The 23972-nt window shown below is 35.5% G+C and overlaps 1 protein-coding gene across 1 annotated transcript in view; it reads left to right on the top strand.

The window, feature by feature from the left end:
* Positions 1-23972, top strand: part of GRID2 (glutamate ionotropic receptor delta type subunit 2) — a 1264409-nt gene that overhangs the window by 930557 nt on the left and 309880 nt on the right. Inside the window, exon 9 of the mRNA XM_072940458.1 lies at positions 15506-15607. Within this exon, the coding sequence (XP_072796559.1) occupies positions 15506-15607 (102 nt within the window). The remainder of the gene's footprint in view (positions 1-15505; positions 15608-23972) is intronic.

Genomic DNA, 23972 nt, shown 5'->3' with positions numbered 1-23972 from the left:
TTCCCTTCGATTTCTACAATTGGCTTTAGAAAGACAAACATAGATTAGATTCAAGAAGTGAGAGGTATTTTCTTACTGTTTTTCTCCATTGCAGATAAAAAGGTATATTTGAAATGCATGTGGGTATGTCTAAGGAATAATAAACCCGTTCATATATTTATTAAGGCAAATACAGTGTATTGAGACTAGAGAAAGAAATCTTTGGATCAAAAACCATTTATTGACCATATGCTATTCTGTTGGTGATACAAAAGTGTGGTAGGTATTATAATGAATAAAAAGGTGATCTTGTTGGGGAAGATAGGCAAGTAAGTGACTAAAAACTAGATTAATGCCCCAGATAATAAATGTCACAGGAGACTTATTTGAGAGGTGTGGCAAGAGTAAATTCATCATTGTTAGGAAGTGCTTTCTCAATTCTAATTTGAGGAAATTTAGACCAATCAATAAATACAGAAAATCAGTTGTCCCCAATAGATATGGATTTCATAAACTTTTTCCCCAAAGAGATTATGTTTTAACTAAATAGACCTGATAAAAACAGGCTTGATACTAAAATGAGAATTTATGCACTATGATCTGTACTGAGTTGAATGGTCATCCCCTCCAAAATAAACAAATAAATAAATATGTCCATGAGCTAACACTTGGAACCTGTATATGTGTCCTTATTTGGGAAACAGACTTTGCAGATGTAATTAATATAAGAATTTTGAGATGAGGTCATCGTGGGTTATCCATGTGGAACATAAATTCAATGACAAGTATCGTTAGAAAGATGGTGGGCTATTTGAGAAAGAGAAGGGCAAAGATGAGGTGGCCATGTAAAGACCTGAGAGACAGAGATTGGAGTTACACAGCCACAAGCCAAGGAGTGTCTGGAGCCACTGGAAGCTGGAAGAGGCAAGGAAAGATTCTCTCCTAGAGCCTTTGGAGAGAGCACAGCCCATGATTTCAGATCTGTTCTCTGGATCTGTGAGAGAACAAATTTATGTTGTTTTATACTGCTGAAATTGTGGTGATTTGTTATGTCAGCCCTAGGAAACAAACCATGATCCAATTTGCCTTATTTTGCAAAGCATAGATGATTTTGAAAGTGTTTTAATCAGGTACTACAAAGATAAAAGTACATGCAAAAATGTCTATATGAATTACAGTAGGGAAACATTTTTTAATTTTTCAAAAAAGATTTATGATATACAGGAAAGTATTGGGGAAACAAAGGAATATTCCTCATATATGTACATATATGTTCGACTTCATACTGCCTTCTAGGAGCCTTGAGTGTCCAGGCAGCTTCAGAAGCAAAGATGACCATTGACTGTCCATAAACCATGGGTTTCAATGATCTATTACTGCATAACAAAACACCTCAAAACTTACTGGCTTAAAACAAAAACTATTATTTGTAAGGATTCTATGGCGCTGGTATTCAGGCAGGGCTCAGTGGGGTTGGATCACCTCTGCTCCACATGGTGTTGACTGCTATAGCCCAACTGAGGTCAGAGGATCCAGGGCATCACTCGCATGTCTAGGGCCTTGTTAGGTGTTGGCTGGGGTCCCTCAGTTCTCTTCCATGTGGTATCTTTCTCTTTCCACACAATCTCTCATTATTATTGAGTATTCTAGCTCAATCTTTTAAAAACCAAAAGAAAAAACAAAACAAAACAAACAAACAAACAAACAAAAAACTTGATTATTAGCTTCCAAAAATGAGGGGGAAAAAAAGCTGCAAGATATCTTAAGGCCCAGGCCCAGGCCCAGGCTCAGAAATCATGTGTCATCCCTCCTGTCCCATTCTATTGGTGAAAGCAAGTCATAGAGCAAGCCCAGAGTCAGGGATGGGGGGAATGGACTGTGCCTCTTGAAGAAGGATGGCTGTGCTTGCACAGCCATGGGGGGAATACTCTGGCTGTCTTGCAGGCAGACTGCTATACAATGCTCTGGTTTTTCTAATCATTTTCTTTGATGAAGTCTAATCCTTCCTTGTATTACCTTCCTTCTTTAAACACTGAGCACTTACTGTTATCTGTCTTTCGAGAATTAACTACTATGCTGGAATTTGTTACAGTTTTTTGTTTTGTTTTGTTTGTTCATTTTCTTAATTTTGTTGCTTTTTCTGTCAAAAAGATCACCAACTCTTGGAGGTGAAAGAAGGTGTTCTATGTTTCCTTGAATCCCATAATACCAGCACAGCAGGTTTTTAATGAATAAGTGTCTTCTTGGTTATAAATGTTGAATGATAGGAAAATAATGTATTTAAACTATGCCCAGTGTTATATTAGTGTCCGCTAGATTACTTATTGCTAAATTTCTTGCAGATTATTGTGATTAGTTAGTCCTGACCTTTGCCAAATACCCCTGCTTTTTCTCATACTTATCACAGATATGTGGTTATAGCTAATAATTGCCAATGGAAGTATATATGGGAGACATATTTAGGGTTATTAATTTAAAAAGAGTAATTAGAAAAACCTATCAGTTCACAAAGTAGTAACAATGTTATCAAGTCCAAACTCACTCTGCTTCCAGCAGGACTGGCCAATAAATTGGGAGACTAGGTGTTGGGGCAAGGAATAACCACTTTATTCGGAAAGCCAGTAGATTGAGAAGATGGTAGACTAATGTCCTAGAGAACCATCTTCTCCAAGTCTGAATTCAGGCTCTTTTTATATTAAAAGAGGGAGGGTGTGGTTGGCTGTTGAAAACTTCTTCTTCTTCTTTTTTTTTATTGAGGTATACTCACTTTACAATGTTGTGTCAATTTCTGGTGTACAGCACAATTCTTCAGTCATACATGAATATACATATATTCATTTTCATATTCTTTTTCATTGTGAGATATTGAATATATTTCCCTGTGTTATACAGTATAAATTCGTTTACCTATTTTATATATACCAGTCAGTATCTGCAAATCTCTAACTCCCAGTTTATCCCTTCCCACCCTCCTCCCCCCTGGCAACCACAAGTCTGTATTCTATGTCTATGAGTCTGTTTCTGTTTTATATATAAGTTCATTTGTCTCTCTCTTTTGTTTTTTAGGTTCCACATTTAAGTGATATCATATGGTATTTTTCTTTCTCTTTATGGGTATCTTCACTTAGAATGACATTCTCCAGGGCCATCATGTTGCTACAAATGGCATTATTTTATCATTTTTTATGACTGAGTAGTATTCCATTGTATAAATATACCACAACTTCTTTATCCAGTCATCTGCTAATGGACATTTAGGTTGTTTCCATGTCTTGGCTATTGTAAATAGTGCTGCTATGAACATTGGGGTGCAGGTGTCTTTTTGAATTAGAGTTCCCTCTGGATATATGCCCATGAGTGGGATTGCTGGGTCATATGGTAAGTCTATTTTTAATCTTTTGAAGAATCTCCATACTGTTTTCCACAATGTCTGTACCAAACTGCATTCCCACCAACAGTGTAGGAGGGTTCCCTTTTCTCCACACCCTCTCCAGCATTTATCATTTGTGGACTGTTGAATGATAGCCATTCTGACTGGTGTGAGGTGATACCTCATTGAAGTTTTGATTTGCATTTCTTTGATAATCAGTGATATTGAGTATTTTTTCATGTGCCTGTTGGTCATTCACATATCTTCGTTAGAGAATTGTTTGTTTAGGTCTTCTGCCCATTTTTGGATTGGGTTGTTTATATTTTTCTTATTATGTCATATGAGCTGTTTATATATTCTGGAAATCAAGCCCTTGTCAGTCTCATCTTCTGCAAACATTTTCTGCCATTCTGTAGGTTGTCATTTTGTTTTGCTTATGGTTTCCTTGCTGTGCAAAAGCTTGTAACTTTAATTAGATCCCATTTGTTTATTTTTGCTTTTATTTCTATGGCTCGGGTAGACTGCCCTACGAGAACATTGCTGAGATGTGTGTATGTGATAATGTTTTGCCTATGTTTTCTTCTAGATTTACTGTATCTTGTCTTATGTTTAAGTAAGCCATTTTGAGTTTATTTTTGCATAGTGTGAGAGAGTATTCTAACTTCATTGATGTACATGCAGCTGTCCGATTTTCCCAACACCATTTGCTGAAGGTCGTTGCAAACTTCTTCGCATCAAAATCCTTTGTTCTTGCAACAGTTCTGCTTAGTCAGGTCATGATGTTCCTGTAAACCTCCAACAAGACAAATGTTATCCTCTGTTCTGCAACTTTTTATCTCTATATGAATGGAAAAGTGTTACACCGTTAAAGGTCAGAGCTTGAGAATGGGTTCTCCTGCATATTTCAGGTCATAGGCAACATTCTTTTACAAAAGGTGCAGAACCAGCATGACGAAGCACTGGAAACAGAGCACGGGGTTAGAGCTAAAGAACAGATCTAATATGGAGTCAGATTTGTTCTTCCCTATTACAGCAACTCTTTTTTGAAGTATGCTATCATTTTAAAACATGCCTGATTTATGGAAAACTCAATTGCTTAAATGTTTGCAATATTCTGCAATGAAATAAAAATTGTATTCAAAGCTAGTAAGAATGCTTAGAGGCATAGTCAATCATCTGATAATTCACAGTAACCCATGAAGCCCAAGCACTCCATCCTCATTTTGAGCATAAGCACAGATCTGATAAAGAGGGAGCCTGGAAGGAAAAATTACACAGTGACCTAGACGAAAGTGTCGTGTCAGCATTAGCATCACATTAACTGATTGTAATGGCTGATTGTACTGCTTATAGTGAGAGTTATTTGGAAAATTTGAATGAGAAGTCCTCTGTTGTCCATCACAGGAATGACACTGGGTATATATCCAGTCATATTAAACAACTGTAGAACCACAAAGCTAGACAGGATTTTATGAGATTAGCTGATTTATCCCTCACCTTGAGATAAAACCTGCATGCCACAAAATCCTCTGGGCACTGAGATTTAATTTGTTCTTTGAGGAAAATAAGATCATTCATTCAACAAATATTTATGTGTGTGAATCATATAGGTGCTTGATATGCATCGGTAAATAAAACAGGCTAAGATCTTTGTCTTTGTGGGACTTGCAGTTTAATAGGGGGATATAAATGATTCCTTGAGTCTCCCCTTTATCAGTATCAATAATCCTTATTGGCTTTATATATATGTTAAATTGATTTGCTCATATTATAAGGAACTATCCACAAAATAGACCCAAGGACTAATAAACTGTGAGTTGTGAGAAAGTAGTTTGGGATTCATTTACATTAGGAGACCATTTCATTTTCAGGTGAAGACACTAAGATTCAAAAAGTTTGATTCTGACTTGAAATAAAACCTAGGACTTCAAAACACTCAGTCCAACGGTCTTTACTGTTTACTCACTCTATATCTTTCTTTTCTTACGTTGACTTATTTAGAGAATGGATTTCCAAAATCTAGCACAATGTCCATGTATATCAGCTAGAAATCTTTTGGTCATGTGACAGAAGCCCAATTTGATAGTTGAAACAAAAAAGGGAGATTTACTATAAGGAAATTTCAGTTTCTCAAGGACCTCAGAACACAAATAGAGCTAAACTTGGGAAATGAGCACTCAAAAACCATTAGGACTACTCATATGCCCCTTGCTTTATTCTCCTCTGAAAAGAATCTTATTGATTAAGGGCAGAAAGACCTAGTGGTTTCTGGGACTAAACCGTCTGGGTTTAAATCTTGGCTGTTTCACTTTCTAGCTAAGTAACCTAGAGCAGGTCAGTTAAGCTCTCTAATCTCAATTTTCTCATCTATTAAAATTAGGATAATTTTAGTACCTACCTGAAAAGATTACTGCAAAAAAGTATCAAAAAAATATCCAAGTCTTGGCACAATGCCTGCCTCATAGGAAGTCTTCTGTAAAGACACCATTATAAAATGAGAGATGTCAAGAGCTGAGCCGAGGAATGCTGCACTGCCAAGGTGTGGGAGTCTTCGATTAAGACAATTCAAAATGAAAGTAAGAATTAAGCCTTTATTCGCCACTGCCATAGGAAGAGCAAGTCCATAAAGAAAATCCTGGCTTCCCCAGTGTTTGATTTTTCCCTACGGTATGGTACCAGGCGAAGGTCAGGTGCATCAGCACAGGTGGAGTTGGGGGGATTGGGTCACTGCTGGACGAACCCCGAACAAAGGCTCCTGCAGTTTTATGGACCTGAGTTGGGGACGAGGGAGAGGAAGAAAGGAAGGGCTAGGAATGGAAAAGTACTAAGTTAGAATGAAATAAAGCATCTTCTTCTGTTTTCCCAGAACAGGATGTTCTTGGTGGAGACTACTGGGGAGCCCTCAGTTCAGGGCTCCGATAGAGAGGCCTCTGAATGGAGGCTCCTGGGCTAAGAATGCAGACATTACATAAAAGTGTGACCAGCCAAAGGGGCCTGAGTTCTTGACTGCAAATCCCTTCAACAGGACTGTTGGATAAAACCTTTGTAATTGCTTCTAGTCAGGCCTAAAAAAAATCATACCTAGGTTTTTGGCCAGGGGCTGGACTTCTCAAGAGAATGAATTCTTGGGAAGTCTTTCTCCTCTGGGTAATGTCTGATCCCCAAAAGTTCCACCAGTTTCTACTTAGTGGATGTTTTGTTGTTCTCCGTCTAGTGAGATAGAGCACATGCCTCAAAGTGAGGCCTGGACGATAAGCAGCATGTATCGGAGGTTACATGTTACTCTTATTATTGCTGCTGCTGTCGTTGTTATTTAATTGTTCAAATTATGGTTCTAACATGACAACTTAGTATATTCTCCTCAGAGTTAGATAAGAACACTGTTCCTCATATGGAAGCCTTTTGAAAAGCATCCCTTGGTCTTTATTAGGCAGAACTCACCCAGCTGCACCTAGGAAGAGTGGGAGTTATAAATCCTTATTCCAAAATTTAAAAAAACTCAACTTTAGCTGGCAGCACAGTGTCTTGGCTATATTATTGAGATCCTCATTTAAGACATTCCTTAAGAAACAATCAACAGCAACTGCAAGGTGTATTAAGTTTCTTGTTTAAACAAGAAACAAGTTTATTTAGTACTCAATAAAAATTGAAGTGAGGAAGACAAAACAGCAATTTTTCCTGACCCCATAGAAACTTACAGATTACTGGTATAATAAATGTTAGTAATATAAAATATAGATTAAAAATCTAACTGTGATGTTACTATAGAGAGAAGGACATGATGCTGTATTGGAGTGACATGAGCGAGCCTGGGGCTGGCTCAGGTGGTCACGGAGGTTTTACTCTATGCTTATAGATGTTTACATTGAGATTGAAAGGATGAACAAGAATGAATTCAGCAATTCATTGAAGAATGGCACGTTCCTAAGATTCTTCCAATCAAGGAAGATTGTATATTCAAAACCACTGGTTCTCAAATTTGGCTGAACTTTGGAATCATTTTGGAAAATTTAAAGAATACTGATACCTGGAGCACATGCCCAGAAATTCCGATCTAACTGGCATGGCATGTGACTTCGGCACTGGGGACTTTTTAAACTCCCCAAGTGCTTCAGAAACACAGTTTAAATCCTTAAGGCAGGAGGATTATGTCTAACCCAACAAACCGAAGGAAGAAATGTGGTGTGACCTGACACTGTGACTGTAAAATATGACAAGTCACATAGGTCTTGTCTGACAACATTAGAAGTTTGGTCCTTATCTTGAGAATAGTAGAAAACGATGGAAAGATTTTAAGCAGAGGGCGTCGTGTCTAAATTTATGTTTATATTTGTAGAATAAAGATTGTAGAAGAGAAGCTATGGAGTTAGCTTGAACTAGGATGATGCCAAGGAGATGCAGTGAAATGGATTCAAGAGTTTTTTTTTTTTTAGGAGGTGAAATTGGCAGACTGGCAATGGGTTAAATGTGAAAAATAGTAAGACTGACCTACTAATTTATGACCAGTGGAACTAGATGGGTGATGAGGGTAGATTATGAGCTTCATCCTATAGCTATTTGAAGTGCATTTCAGATATCTAAGCAGAGATGTTGAAGAGACAGTAGACTATAAGGAGACATCTGGGCTTGGGATTTTAGGTTGCTTGGGAGCAGAGATCTAAAGTGCAATAGAGATGCTTTATATTAAACCTTGAAGTTCTATAAAAAATAATTATTTTACTTGTATAAAACACTATTGTAATAGGCACTGGGGTTAAAATTGTACCCTTGATCTTCAGTGGTTTTAATGGAGAAGATAGGAAAGACTGAGAATTCTAATGTGATTTTAAAATGAAGATCCCCTTTAAAATATATCAAAGTAGGACAGGATGAAAGAGAAGAAATCCAGCAGCTCTTATTAGATTATAATCATTAAATGCTAAAATATTATTAGGAAAAAAATTCTGATCAGAAAGAAAAGGAAAGCTAATTGGATTTTAGTGAAAGGAACCATCCTGAAGAATCACAAAAATTATCCGGGGTACAATATGATAGTAGGACATAATATCAGATTGTGAATATTTTGGGTTTTATTCAGCTTAAACTGGAAAGCCAAAAAGATAGAAGGATGAAGAGGACAGCAGGAATTTTAATGTATACGTTCATTTATCAGATATCTATTAGGTCCGATCATGTACCAGTACACCAGTGCTGTGCTGAGGGCTAGGATACAACAGTAGACAGGAAGGCGTCTTTCAGCTTCACAGAGCCTCCTATCGTATTTAAAACAAGAAAAATAAAAGAGCTTGTTTATTTGAGAAAATATCCCTAGTTAGCTTTGCAAAAGAAGCCAGTAAAAAGAATGCCTTTAGTCAATAAGATTAAGTAGCTGTTCTATGAGACTGCATTCCCTGGATGTTAGGGCAAGGTTTAGAGCAGTGGAGATTCTAATTTAATTGTTCTGGGCTTAGGTTGGGCATCAAAATTTTGTAAATTTTCAGGACATTCTAATCTGCAGTCAAAGTTGAGAACCCCAGCTTCAGAAGTATGCTTCATCACTGAAATGAGTAAGTGACTCTGAATACTGAGGCTGATGAGCAAGGAACAAAAAAATGCTGATTATATAGGAGTAATAATAACCAACACTTCTTTAGTCTTTATGTGCCAAGAACCCTTCTATACACTTAATATATATTAACTCAGTTAATATTCCCCCAGTCCTAGGAAGAAGTCATTTTTTTGTCTTCCCATTTTAGAGGAAATTGAAGCTCAATGGCCACACCCAGCAACTCTCAGAGCAGGTACTTGAACAAAAATAGTTTGGTTCTAGAGTTTTGGGTCTTAACCACAATGTTATATTTTCTCTAAGTATAATGTAATAGTAATGTTACACCAAGAATTATAAAAGAAGGGAAAATTTGTAATAATGGTAGGATATCATTAAATCAGTTAAATACCAGTTGATAACTGAGGGTGGTTATTATGTCTGCATAAAACACCTTTGAGCTATTTGCATATATTTATGTGTTTACATATGTATATGGCTTCTCATGTTTATATTCTTCTTTTGTGGAAACCAGTTAACAAGTTTGTCTTTTGTACATGTACGTTGTTACATAGTACGGAAGTTTTTGTCTTCAGCAGGAATGCAGGGAGACGTAAGCTATAGAATCAGGTTAATTTTTTTTCCCGACTTTTCAAAGTCATTTTCTCGTGACGGAAACTCAAGTGCTAAGGCTATTCCGCATAATCTAAAGAACGACTACTACTTCGTGGTAATGACCAAGCTGTAGGAATAGAATCTTAGGAAGAAATAGTCATCCCCTAGGGAGCAAATCTAACAAATTGAACCTATTTTACAGGTGGAAATACCATCAAGAAAACTATTATTGGAAGGATTACTGGCATACTGTGTTCCTATACATGTCAAAGAAAAAGAAATTCCAATTTAACTCTATAAAACATGTAGCTGAGTCAACTTGCCATATGTGTGTTTTCTTACACTTTCTATCCCATTACAGGAGTAATATCTACCAAATAAATGCTGTGCACTTCTAAATGGCTGGCTTTCAGCTACTTTGCTATGCCTTTGTTGTGCCCTCTTTTCCTTTGAAGGCTGAGAAAACAAATAAAGGAAATGTAGCGCGTGGGAGCACACAGCCCCCAGTGCAGTGGATATTGTGTGTCCTGAAGCTGGAGCTTTGGTAATACACCAGGCTTCTTTCTGTTCCATGTGAATACAACTCTAATACATGTACGGAATTCTGTCTGGTATTCAATTAAGAGCTCTCTTGACTCCTGTTATTAAAGCTTAGGAACTATTGAGTGTAAAATTAAAGTTGAACAGTTCAGCTCTTTTCGACATTGTAACACCGCCTGAAAAATAGTGATGTAAAACCCAAGTCAAATGTCATCATTTAAAGCCCATGGGCAAATGAAAAGTGAAAACACTGAGGGAAAGAGAGTAAGTGTCCAAAGCTTGGTCGTTTACTAATGACAGTACACGTAATATTATGAGCCTGTTACTGTGCTCAGGCAAATATATCAACCAGTTTGCTGTATTTGCAAACAATTGATTTTAACAGAAAGCTGAAAGGTTATTATTGCTAAAGCTCCAATGATGGAAATAATTAAGGCATTAAGCATTTTCAAGGTTTTAAAATGACTTTAGGCAATCCAGAACATACTACAGGAAATCGATATACTGTAATTGAAAGGAAATTGAATTGGTCTTTATTTTTTTATCCCTTCTAAATTTTCTCTAGACTGCCAGACCACAGAAGACAGTGAATCTCGTTTTGCCATCAGCAGTGTGACTTTCTGTAAATCTCATGTGCTGCAGGGGCCATTTTTATTATTTTTACTTAGAAAAAGTGCTCAGCTGAATGATAGTGTTAGGAAATTTTGTGTGCATTATCTTTGTTAGTCTCTGTCCTCATTGTTTAAAACAAAACCAAAAACACAACCAGACAAAAACAACCTTCCACACCTAGAAGTCAAGTTAAAAACACTTCAAACAATGAAACCAGAAAAGTTGTTAGGTAAGCCTCACACTTGAACAGAAGTGAAATTCTTCTAGTTTTTATCAAACACTGTGCCTGTCAGTCATGCTATGCTGCCAGGACTATGCCCCACTGTAGATACAAATTCAGTTTGGATCTATGGGACCCTAACTCATTTTTACTGCTTATTATTGGAAGAAGCTTTTACAACCAAACAGAATAGCTTGAAGAGAACCTTGGGGAGATGATTGGATATGAACAGAAATTAAGAAATCTTAAAACTTGAGTAATCCTTCAAAACGATGTGGATAATCAACATTTCCTCTGTGTGTGCTCTCGTTTATTTCCTCACTGTTCTTTTCTGTCTTATTGATCTTTGTTTATTGTTTAGAATTTTCCATTCTTTTGACTTCTTTTTTCCTTTATATTGAGGTGTAGTTGGTTTACAGTGTTAGTTGCTGATATACAGCATAGTGATTCAGTTTTATATATATATATATATATATATATACATATACATATACATATTCTTTTTCATTTTCTTATTATAGGTTATTACAAGATACTGAATATAGTTCCCTGTGCTATACAGTAGGACCTTGTCATTTACCTATTTTATACATAGTAGTTTGTATCTGCTAATCACAAGCTTCTAATTTATCCCTCCGCCCTTTCCCCTTTAGTAACCATAAGTTTGTTTTCTGTATCTGTGAGTCTGTTTCTGCTTTGTAAATAAGTTTATTTGTATCATCTTTTTAGATTCCACTTATAAGTGATGTCATATGATATTTGTCTTTCTCTGACTTACTTAGTGTGATCATCTCTAGGTCCATTCATGTTGCTGCAAATGGCATTATTTCATTCTTTTTGTGGCCAAGTAATATTCCATTGTATATACATATATGTACATACCACATCTTCTTTCATCTTTGGTACACATTTTGAGGAACATAAACAGGGCTTAAGATAAATGAAATTGTGTCCCACACTTATCTTTACTAAGTTGGTCACACAAAGTAGAGATTTCCAGAGTTTTGAGAATCTCTTGCTCCCATGATTTTTCTACTAATTTTTTTATATAACTTTTTAAAAAATTTTACTCAATGCCTCTTAACTGCTGAAGTGGATAAAAGATAACACAGTGGAAGGAGCAGAACCACTCAATCCTCAATCTCTGATTCTATAAAATGGGGATAATAATCATATCATCCTCATTGGGTAGTTTTGAGAAATAAATTAATTAATATATGCAAAGTTCTCATATTATTAGCACATACTGCACACTATGTACATGTTATAGTATTATTATAAGATGATGATGATAATGATGAATTTGCCTTTTGATTTATTGCCAAAATGTGAATTCACTCGCTAATATATTGAGGTAGACACAATACTTCTGATGCTTATTTTCCTTGATTATAAAAATAGGAATACTATCTTCTTTACCTATCTTAAATAAATCAAATCATGTTTATGAAAAGAGTTCATAAGCTATAAAACAGCACTGCAATTAGCAACACTGAATCTGGACTTGAAAAAGCACTAGTTTAAATTCTAGTTTCATCTCTTAGTAGATATGTAACCTTAATTGAGTCCTTAGTTTCTATTTCTATAAAGTAATATTGGTAACAGCACCTTCTCAAAAAAGTTATGTTGAGGCTAAAAGGAGATCATGTATGAAGAGCTCAGTGCCATGGCTGACACAGAGAGAGTATTCCAAAAAATATAAAAGAAATAGTTCCAGTCAATGTAGGACATGAGTATTATTTTAATTTCTTAATAATTTCTTTGTTATGTCCTATGTAAATATATGATGAGAGGATATACTTTGTTTCTAGTTTTCCAGAGAATCTGTATCCTAAAATTTCTCCACATCAAAATTCCATCTCTTGTTTTTGGTAACCACAGCTAATGTCCAGCTAACATTAAGTATCAGAATGGTTAAATATGAAGGAATACCTGGGTTAAGTAAAGAAGTTACCAATCTTAAAATCCAGACTGTTGTTAATAAGAATAGGAGCGACTTTTCAACTTTCCAAGTGCTATAATCAAAAGACTTGTGAGTCAGATAGCAAAAAAAAAAAAAAAAAGAGAGAGAGAGAGAAAGGAAGAAAGAAAGAAAACAAAGTTGAAAAAACATCATAAAACAAAGGAGAAAATTGTATTCCTGTAATATATATGAATTGTATTCCTGTAATATATATGAGAGAATCTAGCCAAACATTAAAAAATTGAGTACTTCATATCCACTTATTTACCTGCCCACCATGCACACACTTGATATTAAAAATAAACCTCAAGGAAGGATTTTGATTGGCTTGGGTCACTTGACCAACTATTAACAATTGCTAAACCAGAGAGTGATGAAAAAAATTGAATGATTTGGAACACTTGTCTAGGGATGGAAAAAGAAAGTAATTCTCCAAAAGGAGGGTTGGGGTTAGTGGCCATGGGACATAGCCACTGGAAGAATCAGTATGAATAAAAAGAAAAAAAAAAAAGAGAGAGAGAGAAAGTTAGAGGAGAAACATTATACATAGTACAAATAACGTTTAAGTCACTGCCCAGGTCAGAAGATAAGATGCAGCTACCTACTCTAAATTCTTTTTCATTATTGTTATTTCAAATCCCCAAACAGTAGAATGCTTTAGACTTTTTAAATCATTGAGTATATTTAAATTTAATTTTTAAATCATTGACTATGTTTGAAGGAAGATATGGTGAAGAGGAAGCTGGAAATTATATATTTGTAACTATGTGTCCAGAGCATTGTTGAAATAAACTGCTCAGCAGGTTTTGTTGTTATCCCAGTAGTAAATATTTAAACTAGTCAATACACCAAAATGCTATGGTCAAGTTGCACTAACAGATGGCATTTATTTAAGCAAACCGACAGTAGATTCACCCAACTTAAAAAACAACTTCAAGGGAGGAAAAAAAAGCCCTATATGTACTTTGGCAGTATAGACCTTTTTATCATGAGTGAGATGATGTCCTAAAGTCTATTCATTTTATTTAGAATCAAGCAATGTAATTGTACAAGGTGAATAAAGCATTGGAAACTTAGCTCTTCACTTTATGTTTTAGATCTCTTTTTCTACCAGTATTATTTGGTTTAGGAAAATAAAATATTCTTGAAGAAATAATTAGAAAAAAGTGCACATTAAGGAATGTAATTGAGAATAGACTTTGGTTGACCTCAGAAGAGAACAGAAGCTCAAAAGATATTTCGTAAGGTTTTAAATTTGGCAAGTCTCTGATAATTAGACTTTCAACACATTTGAATTTGCTAATTGGACCTAAGTTGTAATTAGACTTTTTATGGAACTAAAAATGACATATCATTGTATGAATTTAATGTGCTTTTACAGTTGAAACCAACAATTAGCAGTCTTTTCCAAATTATTTTAATAAGGAAAAAGCTTGTTTTTGTTTATATTGTGACATCCCCTTCTATTAAGATATATTGTATACATTTTAATTTTCTTAATTGAACACTTCGGGGGAGCTCAAAGAGAAACTTGAGTTTTAATAGGAAGCACCTAAATTGTTTACTTGTGAGGGAGACTTGCCAGTATGTTGATGACTTCAGAAGCTACAAACAAAATGCAATAAAAGGAAATAAATCCCATTCTCAGGAAAGCAGCACAAGTAACCAGGGGCAGCTTTAAACCATCCAGTTAATCAAAACAGTCTAAGAATATGACTAAAGTTCTGTTACATTTTTAAAGCTTGCAAGTGTGGAATAAGCTGCCACATGCAAAGGCTCATGGATCTGGTATCAGGATTAATAGCATGACTTATCTTCCTGGGGTGTGCATTACAACATTCTCTTTGCAGCTTTGCTCCTTGAGCAGTTATCTGCTAATTCAGGGCACCGTATCTCTCTTTCCTCCTTATTTTTGAATTGCAAGTCACCCATTTTTATCCCATTGCAATTTATAGGCAGCAATTTTAAAATTGGTAGTCCTCAGATTTGGATACTTCAAGAGATAAGAACTACATGAGGATGTAAAATTAAACTCATATTTTGGAGAGCAGAGAGCAGTGAATCATCAAGACTTTAAGGGAAAGGTGGCTGCCAAAATCTTCCACGCAAATTGATAGCACCGACAAAAAAAGGCAAATTACATTGTTTTATGTGCTGTGAATACTTGAAAACAACAAAGCCAACAACAAAGCCATATACATGATTTTTTCCCTCAAATAAAAGCTGTAACCCCTCTAACCACATTAAAAATCTTGTAGTTTTTTCTCAATAAAAGCAGTGTAAGATCTAATTAAAACCATTGAAACCATAAGAAAATCTAACTTGTGCAGTAATTGATATATTAGAACAGACATTATGCTAGAATTATCTGTGCTATTATTTTTCCAATTAGTGTATTACTGGGACTGAGTTATTGGTGTATTTATAACTCCTCATTATCTCAGATGTCCTCAGCGAGTCCCCTAAAGCATGTTGTGTACTGTCATATGTCATATGATGATATTTAAGAGCAGGAAATAGCATTTTTGATTGCTTCATTTGCTATTAAAAAGGAAAACCTGCACAGGACACTTTCTGTGTCAGTTATTCCAAGATTTATCACACAGTTCTCTGAAAGGTTTATATATAGATTGTTGGGCTGTGCTTCAGGCAGAAAAGTCACCAAGCTATTTTATCTTTCAGCTTGGGTGCTGGAATCCTGTCACAGGGCTGAATGGGTCGCTGACTGACAAGAAACTGGAGAATAACATGCGTGGAGTGGTTCTACGTGTGGTGACTGTTCTGGTAAGTCTTAGCTGAGCCTTGCACTTTTGGCTTCTAGAGATTACTTTATCTTTCATTGCTTTATGTTTTATTAACTGATGTCATAATCTTAAAAGAGCTTTTTAACAAATCCTGACAATGCATTCTAAGATACTTTTACTGGTCATATTTTCCAGCCTTTAATTTATATGGGTCAGAATCAGATTTCTATGGGCTTTTCCTTTCATTATGGTACTTTTTTTCATAACTTTCTTGGACATTTTAGGCCAGATTTCCATCCTTCGACAGTTTCCTACACAAGATAAAGTTATCTCTCAGGCGTTTTCTCACTGAAACCCTGTAGTCTACATAAGCTAAAATAACCGTGCCAAACAAGGGTAGATTTGACCAAATGTAGTACATTCAGTAACACTAAAACATTAGCAGGCTAAGACAGTACTTTTCTAGGAAGGACCTACTTCAAAGGAAAGATCATCTGATTGATTAATAAGTATTTATGGGGTATATACTCTGTTCAAGCCCAGTGCTGATTACTGGGGACACTGATGGTTAAAATAGACATAGGATTCTGTCTTAAAAGAGCTTATTATGGAGTGATTCTGTGGATATTAAATGAGATTATTCATGTGAAACATTTATTACAATCCCATTTACTTGTTAGGAAAATAAATAGTAACCATTATCATTTTATACATTATTATTATTATCTCTCAAAATAAACATAAAAAATTAGATGCTAATAGAAATCTTCTTAAACAGTAAAACACTCAAATGGGTACTATCTAAATGGCCATAGAGCATGAAGATATGCACACCCCTTGCCTGTTTCAATGTGTCTAACCTTGTGCTACTTTGTGGTATGTTTCAAAACCTAATAATCCACAGTTATGAACTTCAGTTTTCTTCAGAAAAGCCCACTTGTTTTTAAATTTGAAAAAAATCTTTCTTATAGCTTAAAAACTTGCAAAATTAGTAAATAGAAGAAGCCGTCTTTTTTGAGCCGTTGATGCTAATTGAATGTTTATCAAGGTTTATTACAGCAATGGCTGCCCTTTGTACATTGTTTAATACAAATTAAGTAAACTCAACATAATTTCATTGTCTAAAAGAAGGATCTATGATATTCTCTATAAAAGGAAATTCAGATGCATTATCTACCCTCCCTTTTTGGTGTCTATAATTTATTTTTAGTCATTGTTGTAATAAGATTTTCACTGTTTGGCAAATGATTATATTATGAATACTTCATAACTTAATTGTGAAGGTGCTTCTGTATGTACCCAAAGGTGTGGATATGCATTTGCACTAACGTGCCAATATGTTTTAAAAAGACAGACATTTACAGTGCAGTAAACTGTAACAGTCTCTTCTCTAATGATTAACATGGAAACTCAGGTGAAAACAGCAATAAAAGGCAACATCTGTGCTTTGCTTTTGTCTTTGACATTCATATTTTAGGGTAAAATAAACTCATTTAGCTTACTATATGATAGACTTAGTAATGGACATAAGATAAATAACACATGTGAATAACACATTGTTCATGTTACTTCATGTTACATGCATATTCATACCTCAAGGCATGCACGGAATCTTGTTGGAGGATGCACAGATAATGGAGCAGCTACAGTTTGTTATTCACTGACTCTGTGCAAGATACTCTACTGAGTCGTTTTCATGTATTATCTTATTCAGTCCTCGCAGTGTTTCCAATACATAGGTAATATTCTGATTCCAAGAATTTGGTTGAAGAATACAGAAGTTGGAAAAAATGTGGAAGATTATACAGATAGTAAGTAGCAGAGAGAATTGGGATTCCAATCCAGAAAGTCCGACGCCAGATCTCTTAACCGCTTCTTTGTTAACATTATATTATACTCTCTCTACTCCTACTGTTACAAGCGTGAGAACTGGGGTATCTATAGGATTTAATTGACTTGAGAGTTGGAAATGCTTGAGAGTGAATAAGATGAAAGTGAGTTTTTGTTTTGTTTTGTTTTGTTCTGTTTTGTTTGGCGGAGGTGGAATCTTCATAGGGCCAGTTACTTTACACTCATTTCCAAGCTGAGCATAATGATTGCTATGTTGTGCATGAAATGGTATTGCTTCACACAGTGTTGATGCCTGCATGCCCCAGTCTCACCTTCATGGCTCATGATGGGCTATTTCCTGCAAGCTTAGCCCTGCACAAATCCTAAATATGATTAGTGAGTAGAGATACAGAAACAGTCTGTTTCCCTTAAGTCTTCTGTGATGCAAACTGGATTTATCAGTTGGGTGCCCAGTTGACGCTTATTACACGCCCACAATATACACCCATTGTACTTAATTTTCAGGGTTCCTGGTTCTTCCTGTAATTCTTAATGTAATGGAAACCAGCCATGAGTTTCTTATTTATTTCCTACATGCACCTTTCCAGCTCTAGATCTTACTTGTATGGCCTTGCAAGCCTCTTCCACCCAACAGTGAGACTCATTCTTCCCTAATTAGTTCTTAGAAAACACTGTAAGGTATGCACTGATTGCATTAAAGAATGAAAGTAGGACTCAAAAGAATTAACTAAATTTCCACACCCATATAACTCAGAAGAGATAAGTTTCAAGCCCAAAGGGGCTATGTCCTTAGCCACTTTGATATTCTGTCTTTGGGATCAGAATGAATACATGTTAGGTTTAAATATGTTATAACTATTGAGATTGCAAATGTTATTGGATTAGTAACTTAGGAACATTTTTCTAAATGGCTTCATTAAGGATAACTTTATATTCAACTATCACCAAGCCATATAAGTGTCTTAGAGGAAAAGAAAGAATGAGAATAAAATTCCCTCTGCTAAACTGTTTTCTACAGTTGGAGACAGACATAGTCTACTGATCTCTACTTCTTTTCAGCTGGGCCTAGTGTCTTACTACAAGCCATTTATTAAGATTATTGCTTTCCTTTTCTTTCCTTTAGTTGTACAAGTATGGATAGCCATAAATGACCTTTTATGTCACTAAATTTTTCATGGTAATTCACAAAACGTTAACTGAGTTGTAAATATCTTCAGAATAATTATGAATACTTAAGAAAATAAAATGGAAGGAAGTTGGCAACAATTGGAAAGAAGGGCTTGAGAAGCTATACTGTAAGAAGGAGTGCAAGATATCTGAAAAACATCAAGTGGCATTTAGAAAGCGTTCACTGATAAATGTCTTATTTTCTTGATTTGGTTTTGCTTAAAACAGAAACATGCCTTCTCTAATGAAACATGAAGTCATTCATAAATTCTTTTGAGAAGTATTTATTGAGTGCCTTGTCTAGGTGCTTGGGGTACATGCAATACAAATGAAGATATTTTCTTTTGGAAGTTTCATTCTAGCGGGACATCTTCTAAATATCTAAGAATATTTTTTTTTTAAATGCAGTGCTGTTGTTCTATATTAAATATACAATACAGTATTCCTTTGCCTAAAACCACCAGAATACTTACATAGCTTTGTATACACGTATGATTGGAAATTGATGGTAAAGCTGTGGTGATGGTTTTTCTATATTTTAAAAATTCAAAATTTTTCACATTTTACTATTTCTGAATCAGGATGCATCTTTCAATTGATTCTTCTTACAATTAAAATTGGCAGCATTTTTGTCTTCATTAGTGGTAAAACAATTGTGCATCTTACAATTGAAAACAGTTTAGATTAAATAATATATGGGTGATATCTTTAGAAAATTAATTAGGCTAATGGATATTCCTGGAAAGTTAAATTCAACAAAACTAGGCAAGAAGCCATCATAAAGAGTGAGGCTATTTTAAAGAATACTTCTGAAAGTAAAGAAATAACAGTAGGAAATGAAGCCAATTTTAAAAATAGGACAGTAATAGCAATGAAAAAAATTACTGTCTGAACTAAAACTGTCACTAGACTCATAGAAAAATAAATGTAGAAAATAACACCAAGGCAGCTTATATTAAAACAATACCACTTAAAGCAAAGTCCAAACTATGTGTTAAGAGAGGTAAATTTCCCCCAGCAAATCACTATGGGAAGGGTGTATCAGACAGATGCCTACTATCATTTTAATAGTTATTTCCTTTTCTTAAAATATTTTCCTATTATCAGTCTCACCTCTTGGAATTATTTTTAGCAGGAATTATTTCCCTGTGAACATGTAGATGTTATCTGAGATCAGGGAAAGGTGAAATAGTTTTTTATAGTACACCCTAAACTATTAGCTTTGACTCAGGAGCTATTTATTGAGCATCTATTGTAAGCTAAGCATTGCACTAAGTCCCCGAGAGGCAAAGATAAATGTGATATAGTCCCTGCTTTCAAGGAGTTCCATATAAAGCATTTTATCAAAATGATTAAGGTCTCTATCAGAAAATAGGATCTGTTTGTGAAGGACTCAGAATTAAATACATTTTGAAGAGGCTGGCAAGGAATGATAAAGTTGAGAGAGAGAGAGAAATGGAGAGAGAGAGAAACAGATGTCATAGTCTTTAGGACCTAATTTCAACAGCAACATCCAGGACCAGGTTCATGGTTTACAGGACAATTTAATTCCTCATTTCACTGTGCTCTTTCATTTAGAACTCTTTATAACTATCTTTATTCTGTAATAATCTCATTAGTGTTAGGCTCATCCTCTAAACTATGTACCAGTAAAATGCAAGTTGGTTTTCACATATAATGCCACAATGGTTGGTATATAGAAGCAGGTCAGTAAATATTTGTTGAGTGAACAAATTAAAATATTCTGATAGCCTGAAGATGTGTGTGTGTGTGTGTGTGAGAGAGAGAGAGAGAGAGAGAGAAAAGAAGGGAGGGAGTTAAGAAGGAAGGAAGGAAAGAAGGAAACAAGAAATTCTATATGTCATTACAAAAATAAGGAATTGACACAAGACTATGCTTGAATGAGTAGTTTTAGGATTCCTAATTTCTTATTTTCTATCAAGTCTAAATTTCCCAGAGAAATGACAAAGGATTATACTATTTTTAAATCTTTTGACATAGTTGGTACTAAGAAATGACTCACATGCTTTTAAGGTAAAGAAGCAGAAAGTTTTAGTTAAAAACATCAAGAATCGTTCATATGAAATAGCAAGTTCACATTTGATGAGACATTACAAATAATTTAGAAGCATTTAATATTCTCTGGATCTTAGAGGAACTCACTGTTTGGCCTTTGTTCCACAATATTTTTGTTTCCATGTGGACTGATACTTTATAATTCATGTTCCCATGACTTATGTCATTGTAAGATCAAGCAGTGTACTCAGCTTCTTCTGAATGTACTATTTAACAAAAGAGTAAATGATATGCAGTAATTTTTCTTATTGGAAGTGCTTCAGCCTATTTCATTGCCTTTTCTCCACCTACTCTTCTCTCCCCAGTATACTCATACTAAAAGCCACTTGGCATATACTGCGGATTACTGGATTTATAGTCAAAAGATATCAGCTCAAGTTCCACCTTTTCTACTTAATAGATTATTGAACTTATGGAAGCCAAGGAGCTATTCTGAACCTTGATTTTTCTGTCTGTAAAAGAGGAATAATAAAACTGGCCACACAGGGTTATTATGAGAGTAAATTGGTTAAGTATGTGAAAGCAGTTAGTAAAGTGCTGAGTATTTCTGAATATAAGATGTTATATCTCTGCAGTGGAAAATGCTGTGTAAAAAAAAAAAGAAAGAAAAAATAAGCATGAGTGATCATGAAGGCATAATTAATCATTGTCATCAATCTTTAGATTTTTGTGGAAAATTATTTAAAGGACCCTAAGGCAGACAAGCAAAACATAAACTGCAGAGTCATGACTTTTAGTCCCACTCACTGTTACTTTAATTTGAAAATCTGCTAATGAGAATAACAACTCTCCTGCCAGTGAAGATGGTGCTTCTTAGAGGAAAAATGAACACAAATAATTGTTACCAAAAAGAAAACACCCAAATTATAAACTGTACAAAGCTTTTAAAGTCTGTGTGTCAGTTACATTGTCTTGCAGAGATCGTGTTTGGTTTCAGGCTAACTTTAAATAGGCTCTATGTGTTAATATATAATTAAGAAAATACTCTAAGAATAGCCCGGAAATGTCATTGTGCTTAATTTTTTGCTAAGAACATTTTCCGAGTTTTTGCTACTTGAAGACCTCCAGCATTTGGAATCCCCACGGAGGTTTAAGCTTTCCTGAGGCCTCAGCCTTTGAGCCTCCTGAATCTAGAGGCAAAGTTAGGGGCAACAGGAGTGAGCTTGATAAGAGGCTCTCCTGGGCAGGCACTCACAGCAAGGAGATGGGAAGGGAGTCGATGGCCATCTCTTATAGCTCCCTCAGCCATGTCTGAAGAGGGCTTCTTGTGAGTGTTAATAAACCGTAAAGTTTGGTCCAATGCTCCAGGCAAAAATGTCGACTCTGGCTGAGGAAATTTCCAGTGGATACTATATAAAATAAACTGAAAGTCTCAGTAAAATATAATAAGTGCCATGTAGTAACTACTACGTTGGAAGTACACAGTATAACATTGTGGTTAAGAACACTGTCCCTGGAGGAGCTCCACTTCTGAGATGGGAGTTTGAGGGGTTTCACAGACCCACTCCCCAGCAAAATAAGCCACACTGCAAAGAAAACTGAATAAATATATAAAACAATTAAACAAAACCATTTAAAGTCCTTGGACATTTCCAAGGGCATACAGGAGATGAAGTAACACTTACTCAAGAAAATCTACCAAAGCTTAGTAAAGATAGTAAGCTTGACATCTCAGCCTCTCCTGCTCCTTCTCTTCCACCTCACTCCCTGCCCTGCTCAGCCTGGTGGAAGCTCCATTCCAAGCAGGTTTGGCCAAGAAGACAAGGCTTCCTCTCCCTCCTGAAAAAGTCCCAATAAGTTAAGTTAAGTTATCTCACTTGGAGGCTGTTTGCATTTTTCATACATCCAACTGCAATGTGAAAAGTCTAAATTTCTAGTGAATGTGATCAAGAGTTTGTGGGCTCCATTTCTCCACCCGGCTCTGACTCATAAGATGCAGTCTTCATGCCAGGAGTGGCAGGCCTAGAATACTGGGACCTTGATTGCCATCACTCCAGCTTACTCCAAGGGCAGAGGTTCCAGGCCATCTGAAGTAAGTGGAGAAGACCAGAAGCTGCCACCCAACTCAGTACCCAGAGTAGTAGCAGAGATTTTGTCCAGGGGAGAAGCAGTCCACAAGAAAAGAGAGCACTTAAGCATTCTCTAGTTATTTGAATCGGATCATGAGGAAGTTCAAGTCTATGGCTCCTCTTAATTAAAAGCAGCAAGTAAATCATAAGCCAGATAATTCACCAGAGTAAACCAGAAAATGAGATAGCTAAGAATATCCCTTCTGAGATCAGAATAAATTTTAAAGCCTGATCACAAAAATGACCCCTACCAAAATTTATTTTCTTCAAACTATGAGGAAATCCAGGACATTGCTGAAAGCAGTAAAGCAATCAACCAGTAATTAGTGGAGCTTAGGCCTTAGTGACTACAATGAATATGACACAATATGAATATGGATACAAACATCCTCTACAAAATGCTAGTAAACTGAATCTGGCAACATATAAAGGGGACTATTCACCATAATCAAGTAAAATTTATCCCAGGAGTACAAGTTTGTCTCAACTTATGAAAATCAATGTCAGATACCATATTAATAAATAAAGGAATAAACCTAAATGATCATCTCAGTAGATGTAGGAAAAGCATTTAATAAAAATCTAATGCCCTTTCATGATTAAAAAAAAAACAACAGTCAACAGTCTAGTAATGGAAGGAAAGAAATTTCCTAAACTTGAAAAAGAGCATCTATAAACCCACAGCTAAGATCACAGTAATGGTGAAGTGCTGAACACCCCCTCGAGTCCCCTGCAGTCAGTGACAAGGCGGAGATGTCAGTTCTCACTGTTTCTGTTCAGCATTGTGCTGGAGGTTCTAGCCAGCCCAATTAGGCAAGGAAATTAAATAAAAGGAATGAGGTTAGAAAGGAAGAAGTAAAACTACCTCTATTTTCAGGTGACATAGTCTTACATGTAGAAAACTCTAAAGAGGACACACACAGAGACTAATAGAGTTAATAACTGGGTTCAGCTGGTTTGCAGAGTACAAGATCAATTTGCAAAAATCAATTTTATTCTGTGCACTAGCAATGAAATGTCCAAAAAGGAAATTAATAAAGCATTAGTAAAGCATTTTCATTTAAATATATCAAAAAGAATAAAATAATTAAGAAAAAGCTTAACAGAACAACTGCAACATTTGTACACTGAATGCTACAAAATTTTGTTGAAAGAAATTGAAAAATCCTAAATATATGGAGGGATATCCTGTAGTCATGGACTGGAAGACTCAGTATTGTTAACATGACATTATTCTCCAAA

This window comes from Vicugna pacos, chromosome 2, assembly GCF_048564905.1.
Source record: "Vicugna pacos chromosome 2, VicPac4, whole genome shotgun sequence".
In the NCBI taxonomy this organism is placed as follows: domain Eukaryota; kingdom Metazoa; phylum Chordata; class Mammalia; order Artiodactyla; family Camelidae; genus Vicugna; species Vicugna pacos.
This window is presented reverse-complemented; position numbering and strand designations above follow the sequence as displayed.